At 46.1% G+C, this 12,462-nt stretch overlaps 1 protein-coding gene across 1 annotated transcript in view; it reads right to left on the reverse strand.

Annotated features, from left to right (window-relative positions):
* LOC135057272 (keratin, type I cytoskeletal 19-like) overlaps positions 1-12,462 on the reverse strand; it is a 93,014-nt gene that overhangs the window by 53,847 nt on the left and 26,705 nt on the right. Inside the window, exon 3 of the mRNA XM_063963162.1 lies at positions 7,308-7,390. Coding sequence (XP_063819232.1) covers positions 7,308-7,390 — 83 coding nt within the window. The remainder of the gene's footprint in view (positions 1-7,307; positions 7,391-12,462) is intronic.

Genomic DNA, 12,462 nt, shown 5'->3' on the forward strand with positions numbered 1-12,462 from the left:
ACACTGGAAAAGAGGTGATTAAGAGGGGACATGATCAACATTTCCAACTATATAAGGGGACAATATACAGATCTTGCACAGGACCTGTTTTTGGTTAGATCAACACAGAGAACTCGTGGACACTCGCTCAGGTTAGAGAAGAGGAGATTCCGCACAATACGGCGTAAAGGCTTTTTTACGGTAAGGACGATACGTGTTTGGAATTCCCTGCCTGAGGGAGTTGTAATGGCCGACTCAGTCAACACCTTTAAGAATGGGTTAGATAAATTCCTACTGGATAATGATATCCAGGGTTACGGGGCATAGTCACGCACTATGGTTATTATAAAAAAGAGGGGTAAAATGTAACGGCAGTCATCAACTTCAGTCAAAATTTTATACAAAATAATCGTGCATAGGAGACCACAAATAGGTTGAACTCGATGGACAATTGTCTTTTTTCAACCTTAGATACTATGTTACTACTATGTTACTATGTTAACATACTGTATCATACCAAGGATTTTAGAGCAGACGGCAATCCATAATCACAGTGTCAGAAGCGTGACCATTTTTCATGCAGGCTGAAGGTACTGTATATTTTAGCACAAGTATTTGCACAATGGCAAAGTGGTTTGTACTGAATGACTGCTTCAGAGCACTGGGACCAGGACACTCTCTGTGTAAGGTTTATATGCTTTCTCAATGTTGGTATGGGTTTCTGCTTTGTGTCCCTATTCCTCCAATACTGGTGGTTAATATGTGCCACAATTCTACCATCAACTGTTGTAGCGTTGGAGCCCAGAGCTCAGAGCTCTGCTGCTTGTTATAAAACACTGCAAATGTTTACTGTTATAAAGGTCACTCATGGAGAGAAATGCAATAACCTGCCAGATGCAGTCATTGGACTGATTTGGTTGATTCCAGTGAGTCTGCCTGTCTTTTTTAAGTTATTCTGTACACACACAAAAAAAAAAAAAAAAATGCAGGTCAAGAGCGGCACCAGACTCTCTTTAAGGAGCACTCTAACTGTTCCTACATCTACCAGGTTACGGTCTGTGCAACAAAAATAATAAAACTTAACTTTTAATCAGTCCAATAAAAGTGAGTTTAGAAAGCTCACAAAAAATTCTAAAAAGGCAAAATATGGACACAACAACATATACATATATGTATATATATATATATATATATAATAAAAAGATTCACAGGTTCAGGTTCAATGCCCTCAATGGATGCGTAATATTAATAATTGATGCGCATCAAAATATTTATAAAGGAAGGAAGGCAGGCATGGCTACTGAGTGGTCTTTTCCAGATTCTGCTGCCACGCATTTGCTTACGCATTGAATACAGGGTGAGAGATCTGTACTTGTACCAGCCAATGGAAGTGCAGAGAGATCACCTGGGTCTTAGCATGTAGATTTCATTTCTGCTGTCGGCTGACGGTGTAATACCAGCGCAGTCAATGAGAGAACTAAAGAACTACTACACAGCAATAGTCCCAGTAATGGAATATGTAAAAAGAAGCAGTTGTGTTAAAATTCTGCTGTATATATTGTAGGCTCATGTATCAAAGTTAAACAGTTGGCTATGCTCCAAAAAACGGCCTTTCTGTAATCAGTAGTAACAATCCTGATTCATACATATGGTATCCTGCTCATACAATTTGTTACTAATTACTTATTAAATGTGACAGTTCAATAAGATCTTGTTCAAGACATATAGCAGTACATGTTTAGCATTCAAAGAGAAACGCATTGATACTTTTTATCAACAAGATAACTGCTGATGCTGGAAAGAACAAAAATCTAAGCTGTGTTTGTAATAGGAGAATTTTAAGCATATCAATAACTGATTATTGAAAGAACAGCTGCCGAACATAATACCTATTCAGAAAATTACTCTAAAAGCACTTCATATGCATAAACATGCAGGAAACTTGTTGCAATTGAAAGCATATAAACGGATTGCATGTGACGCACAAAGGCATCCTGTGGGTTAAGCAGCATGCTAGAGGTGCACAGTCACATTAGCATAGAACAAGGTTGAAGATAACCATCAAATGAAAAGTAAATACATCCCTGTCATGGGAGACCGAGGTGCACCATACGGAACCTGTGAGTCAGGTGTCCTGCTATGCGCAAGTAGTTGAGATGCCGGGGAGACAGCCCCCCCATGGTGAAACGTACGTCAAGGTCCTTTGAAAAATCTGGGAACCCCCTCAGCGAAACGCGTCAGGATACCTGCACCCCTTGGACACAATTGGACTATACATCTTCCACATCCTGCATTTGGATTCCATCTTTGACTTATGTGACCTGGACCAGACCTCATAATTTTACCACGTATGGATATGCATTTCTGGGCCATTCCAATGGAGCTGTGAATCCGGCTACAAGGGACTCCCTTTGCCACAGCAGTGCCGTCTGCCAATACCAGGACCACACATTTGCCTAGCCTGGACAGCAACATACAGCCAGGACCCACCAGATCCAACTCGTGATTGTACTTTTCCAAATAGGTCACATTCAAGGAACAGGACACTTCGCTTTTATATTACCATTTCATCATGGATGTGGAATCCAGAATTCCAAAGGGGTGACTATTCCATTCCAATTCATGCTCTAACTGCAGTTGTCAGATATTACATATGTATTTTTTATGAATTGAATTTTGAGATAATTTTATAAGAAAATATTTTATTAATCATTTTTAGTAATAAATATTCACATTATTTTATTTGGTTTTTGTACTCTTTCCTCACAGCAAGCGCAGTGTCCCTTCAATTATGCCAGGTAGAGCACATTACACACATTATACCAGGTGGAGCACATTATGCACATTATGCTAGGTAGAGCCCCTTACACACATTACGCCAGATAGAGCACATTATACACATTACACCAGGTTGAGCCCCTTATACACATTATGCCAGGTAGAGTGCCTTACACACATTATGCCAGGTAGAGTGCCTTACACACATTATGCCAGGTAGAGTACTTTACACACATTATGCTAGGTAGAGTCCCTTACACACATTATGCCAGGTAAGGCCCCTTATATACATTACACCAGGTAAAGCCCTTATATACATTACGTCAGGTAGAGCCCCTTATACACATTACACTAGGCAGAGCCACCTATACACATCACAGCAGGTAGAGCCCCTTATATTCCCCCTACCCTTAGTGTGTAGTGTAGTGTAGTGTAGTGTAGTGTAGTGTAGTGCAGTGTAGTGTAGTGTGGTGTAGTGTGGTGTACTGTAGTGTACTGAAGTGTAGTGTGTGTGTAGACGATTACATTAGTTCTCCCTTTTGTGCTACTGCCAGCTCCTGACCCAGAACTCCCTTTGTACACTGCAGGACAAGAGAGGGGATAGGAATGCAGCATATGGGGGAGAGACTCGGCCACCAACACTGCCCAGCGCTGACTGCTCAATTATATAATGTACAGCGACCAGTGATACCACTGTAGTCTCGGCACATCGTGGGATATTGGGGCAGGTCCTGACACTGCACACACAGGGAAATTGCGCTGTGGGCGCAGCAGACTCTGCACAGCACTAGTTAAGCCCCTGGGGGAGTTACATATAGGCTGCGAGGGAGGGTTAGGCTGCAGAGAAGGGAGGCTTAGGGTTAGGTTGCAGGGAGGGGTGTTAGGTTTAGGCACAACCAGGGAGGGTTAGGGTTAGGCTGCATGGTTAGGGATTGGCTGTAGAAAAGGAGGGTTAGGGAGGTTGGGGAGAGTAAAAATACTTACCCGACCCCTTTAGGAATAATGAGCATCAGGGTGCCAGTGTCGGTCTTATGACAGCCAGCATCCCAAATGCCGGTATACAGTATCACACCCGGCAAGACATCTTCCAGGATAAGTTCTGGTGAACAACGATAGACAGACTGTGAGTGCTAAGATTCCTTAGGGAAGATTTATCAAAGCTTGGAGAGAGAAAATGGAGAGAGATAAAGTAACAACCAATCAGCTGCTGTCATTTTTCAAACATGGCATGTAACATGGCATCCATGAGCTGATTGGCTGGTACTTTATCTGTCTCCACTTTATCTGTATCCAAACTTCGATAAATGTCATCCCTAGTCCCATAATAGCTTGAATTTCTAAGCCACAATTGCTGAATATCACATAATGTTTTTCGTAAACAAAAATAATATTGTCCCTCATTCCGAGTTGATCGCTCGCTGCCATTTTTCGCAGCACAGCGATCAGGTTACTACTGCGCATGCGTATGCACCACAATGCTCACGCGCGTTGTACGGGCACAAACAGCAACGTTGCTGTGCAATGCTTCTAGCGACGAATCCATTCGCACAACCGTTCGCAAGGAGATTGACAGGAAGAGGGCGTTTATGGGTGTCAACTGACCGTTTTCTGGGAGTGGTAGGGAAAACGCAGGCGTGTCCAGGCGTTTGCAGGGCGGGTGTCTGACGTCAATTCTGGAACCGGACAGGCTGAAGTGATTGCAAGGGCTGAGTAAGTTCAGACCTACTCAGAAACTGCAAAAAACGTTTTCGTAATGCTCGGCTGCACATATGATCGCACACTTGCAAAGCAAAAATACACTCCCCCGTGGGCGGCGACTATCTGATCGCTGCTCTGCTAGCGATCAATCAACTCGGAATGAGGGCCATTGTCGGACAGACAAAGTACTTTTTCAATTGAAATGATCTGCTGCCAAATCAACTTACCAATAATTTATTTTGTATAACTGAACAGTGTCAATCATATTAGCTGTTGTTATCACTGACAATATTTACTGCTATATTTTCAAAAGTTATGCTAATACTCATTTTGTACAAAGCTTTCATGGAACATCATGGGGGTCATTCCGACCCGTTCGGACGCAGCGGTTCTTCACTGCGGTGCGAACGGGTCAGAAATGTGCATTGCGTATTGCGCATGCGCGTTGTTGACGGGCAACGACGCCACCAGCGACAAATGTGATCGCAGCGGCGATCGCAAGAAGATGGACAGGCGGGAGGCATTCCGGGGCGGATATTCACTGTTTTCCAGACGTGGTGAGTCCAATGCCGGCATGTCAAGGCGTTTGGAGGGTGGATGTCTGACGTCAGGACCGGGACCTACATTGCTGGAGCCGTCGCACTGGGTAAGTAACTCTTACCCTGGTCTTGTTTTGCAGGAAACTTTTTTAGCATAGCAGGGCTGCACAAGCGATCGCAGCCCTGCTATGCTAAAATACACTCCCCCATAGGTGGAGATTAGTTAATCGCACCAGCAGCAAAAAGTTGCTTGGTGCGATCAACTCGGAATGATGGCCCATGTCTGTTAAGCTACTAACACTATGAGACTGATCCAGGCACACGTGGAAGTGCAGACATAGCTGGTGGGTAGATCTGCAAAATGTTCATATGGCAATGAAAGAAATCAGTGATTACACAAGCATCAGATCAGGTCTATGCACAGGGGACTAAGGGGGTGATTCAGACCTGATTGTAGATGTGCTACGATTAGCTTCCCTGACATGCGGGGGGACACCCAGCACAGGGCTAGTCCGCCCCCCATGTCAAGCCCTACCCCGTTGTACAAGTACAAAAGTATCGCACAGTGGCGATGCTTTTGTACTGTAAGAGTAGCTCCCAGCCAGAGCAGCTCCTGCACGCTGGCAGGGAGCTACTCGTTGCTGCGCGTGTGATGTCACGCAGCTACTGCGGCCCCCCAACGGTTCGGGCACGCCTGCGTTGCCTGGACCGTACACCCTAAACGGTGGCCAAATGCCGCAGGCTTGCCCCCTCCCGCCCAGCGACCGCCTCTGCCTGTCAATCAGGGCTAAGACAGCCGAAAATGCACAGCAGCAATTAGGTCTGAATTAGCCCCTAAGAGAGATTTCCATTTATGATCAAGCATTGAACAGAGCCAATGTATGGTTTAGAAGACAGGTTTACTTTTAGAATCAAATGCATCATCAGAACTTGAGATCTCAGTTAATGACATTTTAAGAATCTTATGATCTCAGACTTACATGTATCAGTATACTCTAGCACGGGTGGTCTTCAGGTTGCCGACTGTCGGGATCCCGGCGCACAGTATACCGGTGCCGGAATCCCAACAGCCGGCATACCAACAGTTTTTCTCCCTTGTGGGGTCCGCGACCCCCCTGGAAGGAGAATATATAGCGTGGCGCGCGTAGCACGCCACCATGCCCGCAGCGTAGCGAGCACATCGTGGCGAGCGCAGCAAGCCCGCAAGGGGCTCATTTGTGCTCGCCACGCTGACGGTATGCCGGCGGTCGGGCTTCCGGCGCCGGTATGCTGGTCGCCGGGAGCCCGGACGCCGGCATACCATACCACACACCTCTAGCATATACTGTAAAATGTATCCTTTGAATCTAAAGCACACAAGGCCACCACCAGTTATGGAATGCCGGGACTGTAGTCTCGGGCCGGACAGCTGGGGGTGATATGAATGACTCACCACACAGCTAAGCTGAGCAATGAGTCACACACATATCACTCTCCAGCCAGCACTGCATAAGCATACTGTGAATCAGAACTTCAGAAGGAACTGCAGCAGGGGCAGATTATTATGGTAAGTTTAGAAGCGCCACCCCCCCCCCAATATATATTTGTGTCCCCCCCATTATATATTTGTATCTATGCCCCCAAATATCTGCCTCCTCCCCACATCTGTGTCTCTGCCCGCTCATAACTATGTCTCTGCTCTACCCATGGCTGTGTCTGAGCATCCCCTAGATCTGTGCCTTTGTCCCATCTCTTCATATATGTGCTTCTGCCCACTTCCTATCTGTAGCTCTGCTCCCTTCCTATCTGTGTCTTTGTGCCATTTACCCTAGTGTGCCACTCTCCATGTGAGCATCTGCCCTCTTCCCATATCTGTGCTGCTGTACCTCACACCACGGCTGGTGGCTGCAGATCAAAAGAGTAATGCCTGAATGGGTGACAAACCTGACTTTTGGGGGGACTTTTGGGGCTGAGGAACCGAGGAGGCGGGGGTCCTGCCTTTTTCATTTGTATTGGGCCACACAAGTTCTGATGGCAGCCCTGAACACACAATATAATACACTTAGGGATCTATGTACTAGGCCTTGGAGAGAGATACATTGGTTGGAGATAAAGTACCAACCAGATCCTGTCACTTTTTAAACACAGCCTGTAACATGGCAGTTAAGAGCTGATTGGCTGGTACTTTATCTCTGTCCACTTTATCTCTCTCCAATACTTAGTACATAGCCCCATTGTTATACCATAGTTTCCCTTTTTCTTACCTCCTTCTCCTTTTTTCTTTCACTTCCCCCCTGTAATTTACAAACTTATAGTAGTCTTATACTTACTTACTTGTTTCTAAAGTCATCAGTAGCCCATTTAGAATTGTCAATCTGCAAGGCAATTTTGGTGTTTTCTACAGTTTCCGCAGAGCTCTATAGAAAAATGAAGATAACTTCAGTTCAGATTCATAGATAGGGCCTGATTGCGAAATACAGCTAATGTGGTGGCATCTGCAATTTTTCATAATTTACATACTTCTAAGGCAGGGGTGGGCAATTATTTCAGCTGGGGGGCCGCTTAACACTTCCAGTGAATATTCGAGGGCCACACACAAAGTATCTTGTATATACAATACAAGACAATTTTACACATTACAGTAGCAGAGTCCCCTTTTTACACATTACAGTAGCAGAGTCCCCTTTTTACACATTACAGTAGCAGAGTCCCCCTTTTTACACATTACGGCAGCAAAGTCCCCCTTTTTTACACATTACGGCAGCAAAGTCCCCCTTTTTTACACATTACGGCAGCAGAGTCCCCCTTTTTTACACATTATGGCAACAGAGCCCCCCTTTTTCACACATTACGGCAGCAAATTCCCCCTTTTTTACACATTACGGCAGCAGAGTCCCCCTTTTTTACACATTACGGCAGCAGAGCCCCCCTTTTTACACATTAGGCAAGCAGAGTCCGAGAGAGAGAGCGAGCAAGCAGTTCAAGGCTGGTGACATCCACAGCCACACTAATATAATGTACAAAATACCAATAATTTTTAACCAAAGCAACAATACATCACTTGTCCCCCACACACTCATGCCCATGACATGAGTGTGTGATTTTTCACCTTGCAGGATCCTGTTTCCCCGTAGTAGGAGGAGGTGGTGGCGCCAAGCTGCCTGAGGAGGAGGCAGCGCTGATCAGTGAGCTGGGGAAGGGAGGCGGAGCATGTGCCCATGCAGCTGCATCGCCTTGCCGCTAATGTCACCTGTGGAGTGCGGACATCTGATGACCCAGCGAAGAGGGGGCAGACAATGAGTGCTGGCCACACCGATGTAATGCGGGGTAATGTATGTAGAGGTGTGCTCAGCAGACACAGAGCTGAGCGCACAGCTACATACACTACCAGCGCATTCAAACAAAGACAAGACAGTGCGGCCCCGCTGCTGCTGCCGCTGATGCAGAAGGCACATATCCACAATCCTGCCGTGGCTCCACCCCCAGCGCCGCCCAGTGCCTGACGTCACAGAGGAAATACCGGTCAGCAGTCCCTGTGACGTGACCGGGTCTTTCCTCAGCGGCGCCGCGTCTCAGAGCTCTGTAGCGCAATGACAAGCGGCTCAGCCAGTCAGGCCGCTTGTCATTGCACACTGGTGGGGGACAGCGGGCCAGGCAGCATCGGTTCGCGGGCCGCATCCGGCCCGCGGGCCTCATGTTGCCCACCCCTGTTCTAAGGGCTCCGGAGGCCTAGATACACATTATTATTATTATTATTATTATTATTATTAATTATTATTATTATTATTATTATTATTATTAGAATCCTTTATTTATATTACGCCTCAAGGTATCCACAGCATCCAGTTACAGTGAACATAAAGAAATAAGCAAAACTAGAAAACAGTGACTTACAGTTCAAGGTAATATAGAACAAGAACAGTGTATTTACTGTAAGTATTAGGGTGGCAGAAAACAAAGGGATTTGGTGCCGTCAAAGGGAGTATGGAGTAGAAGATGGTTTAAGTAAAAGAAGGAAAGGCAAATGAGGAAAGAGGGCCCTGCTCGCGAGATCGTCCATCTGTGGGCCCCTCCCCCTGCGGCTAATTGGGCAATACTCAGTGGCAACAGGATTTTTGTACAAGATTAAATTCGCCCTGGGTATGTGGTAGGCATGGAGAAAGAGGCGTCACTTACCCAGTACAGTGCTACAGAAAAGGACAGGGCTTTGTGGGGAAAGATGTGGGGCTTCATGGAGGTGACAAGGCTTTGCGCCCTGACCCCTGTTTTCGCCACTCCAGGGGTTTGGGAGTGCCCCGGGGATTGCTGTGGCTGCAGTGCTGGCTCCTACACATTGGCAGGAGCCGAGTGCTACACTCTGTAAAGCGCTGCGGAATATGTGTGCGCTATATAAATAACTGGTAATAAATAAATAAATAATGTTACAGTGCAGCACCTGGCTCCTGTCACTGAACAGGAGCCAGCATTTTGGTTTCACCCTTCGGTGGGTGACACCCAGGGGCGGGCTGCACCGCCTGCATTCCCGTTGTGATGCCACTGCATGGAGATGGCATTGCAGGCTAATCAGAAGTGAGCATACTCAAAGAGCCGACAGGTTTATATGGATTTATTATTTATTTATTAGCAGTTTCTTATATAGCGCAGCATATTCCGTTGTGCTTTACAATTAGAACAACAGTTATAGAACAAAACTGGGCAAAGACAGACAAACACAGAGGTAGGAAGGCCCTGCTCGCAAGCTTACAATCTATAGGGAAATAGGCATTGATACACAAGAATAGATGCTACCTGTCGCATAATGGCCCACCAGATTGCTAGGTTCTTAATGGGTTGTATGATATGATCACCCAGCAATGTTGGAAGACAAAATATGTGAGGTTATGTGGACTGTACAGAGAGGATGTAACTGGATAGGGAAGCATTGAAGGTTATGTGGGTGGGTCTGGAATTTGGTAGGCTTGTCTGAAGAGGTGAGTTTTCAGGGAACGTTTAAAGGTTTGGAGACTAGAGGAGAGTCTTATTGTGCGTGGGAGGGCATTCCACAGAGTGGGTGAAGCCTGTGTAAAGTCCTGTAATTTTGAGTGGGAACAGGTAATACATGTGGATGAAAGACGCAAATCTTGTGCAGAGCGGAGAGGTCGGGTAGGGAGATATTTTGAGATGAGTGAGGAGATGTATCATGGTGCAGTTTGGTTAATAGCCTTGTATGTAAGTAAAAGTATTTTATATTTAACACGGTAGAATACTGGTAACCAATGGAGGGACTGATAGAGCGGATCAGCAGATGAAGAATGTCTAGCGAGGAAAATTAGCCTCACAGCTGCATTTAACATGGATTGTAGTGGTGAGAGCCTATATTTGGGAAGACCAAACATATGAATCATTTGCACCAGAAATAGGGGTGGTGCCACTGGCATACTGTATCTATAATGAGTAAAAGGTGCACACATGCCCCTGGGTCTAGGCAGGGGATCAGTATGAAATACCTCCAATCGAAATCCCGACAGCAATTGACCGATGGTCAAAATCCCGACAAGGTCAAAATCCCGACATGGACAAAATACCGACATTTAAAATACAACCAAGGTCAAAATAACAACATGTAAAATGCCGACAGGTCAAAATACCGACATGCAGGATTTTGATTGGAGGTAAATTGACTGCATCCCCTAGGCAGGCCCACACACTGTACACCCTGCACTCATTTAATTACACAAATGAGCATTGATAATAATGATGATGAATGTTTTCACCAGCAGAAGTGTACGAGTGGTGTAGCCCAATAAAATATGTACATTTGTTGTTATGTAATACTCTGCCCAAGCAAATGTTATGCACACCAGTGCCTGCAGGAAAGTACTGGTGTCAGGACTGTTATGCACTCCAGTGCCTGCAGGAATGTACTGGTGTTTGAACTGTTATGCAAAACAAATGGACTTACAGACAGACTGGGGAATATGACATAACGTACACAGAAGGTGATAGGTTAACAAAATACACACAAAGTGAACAGAGAAGCCCAGAGGCTAAGGAACTGGGTATCTCCCTTGTATTAGAACTGCTCAGATGGGAAAAGCAAGATGTTGTGTTTTAATACGTAGAGAACCCGAAATGCTGTTGCTAAGGGCAACAGCAAAACCCTAAAGGGTTACCAACGGGTGTGGCAGTAAACTCCTTGGTCAGAGATGGAATGATAGACACAAGGAGAGTCTCCACAATCCTAATTCTCACTTGCAGTGCACAGGTTCAGCTTACTGCCACTAAACTGACCCCTGACACCTAGCACAGTGAGACAGGATTAGACAGGCAAGTCTTAGAATACAGCCGCAAACTTGCTAAGTTCACAGAGTAGTAACAGAACCCCAGCAAGCTAAACGACTGACTCCAGTCTTACTGCTAGGTCTGGATTGGCAGAGTGTAATACCAAATCCCCAGGCCTATTTGCAGTAAGCAACAAACAAATACAAAGCTACACAGTACTGGCTAACTTTCAGAAACTGACTAACCAACAAAGATTCAGCAGCATCTGCTTACCCTGAGAAGAGGCCTTATAAAGCAGGTGCTGTCCACGCCCCACTCAGACCTCACAGACTGTGAGCACAAAAACCAGCACCGGATCCCCTGCCATGCACAGAGCCTATAACCACTGCACAGCAAAAGACCCGAACCGGAGTATCCGCTGCGCTCAGGTTACTCCACTAGCACTTGTCTCCCGGTTGCCATGACGACGTGGCAGCACAGGGCAGGAGACCCTAACAGCAAATTATCAATTATAAAGCTAATTAAGGAGGAAAGTGACAGTTAAGCAGCAGTGTGAGCTGCAGCATATAGGGGTAAAGTGACAGTTAAGCGGGCAGAGGAGGGCTGCATTGGCCAGCAAGTCTGACAAGTTGGGCAAACACTGCATCAGAGAGCAGAACTAAGAGGGGGATGCAGTGTTCAAGGAGGAACACAGATAGGGGTGTCAGCAGTGACAGGCTATGCAGTAAGCTGACTGGCAGCAGCATCCACTGTCCGAGCAGCGGTCTCAGTAACACACACCCTCCAGGGAGACGGCCTTCAGTTATCACAGCTCAGCAGCTCACCCTATTGAACAGATGTGAGATGAAGTAGTATTTCCCAGTACTGTCTGGTAACGCCAGATAGAGAGCAGCAAATACAGCATAATGGGGGTAATTCAGACCTGATCGCTGGGCAGCGATTTTTGCTGTCCTGCGATCAGACAGTCGCCGCCTACAGGGGAGTGTATTTTCGCCGTGCAAGTGTGCGATCGCATGTGTAGCAGAGCTGTACAAACTGATTTTGTGCAGTCTGTGCGCAGCCCGGGACTTACTCAGCCACTGCGATCATTTCAGCCTGTCAGGGACCGGATTTTATGTCAGACACCCTCCCTTCCAATGCTTTGACACACCTGCATTTTTCCAAACACTCCTTGAAAACGGTTAGTTGCCACCCAAAAATGCCCTCTTCCTGTCAATCTCCTTGCAAT

This window comes from Pseudophryne corroboree, chromosome 3, assembly GCF_028390025.1.
Source record: "Pseudophryne corroboree isolate aPseCor3 chromosome 3, aPseCor3.hap2, whole genome shotgun sequence".
NCBI lineage: Eukaryota > Metazoa > Chordata > Amphibia > Anura > Myobatrachidae > Pseudophryne > Pseudophryne corroboree.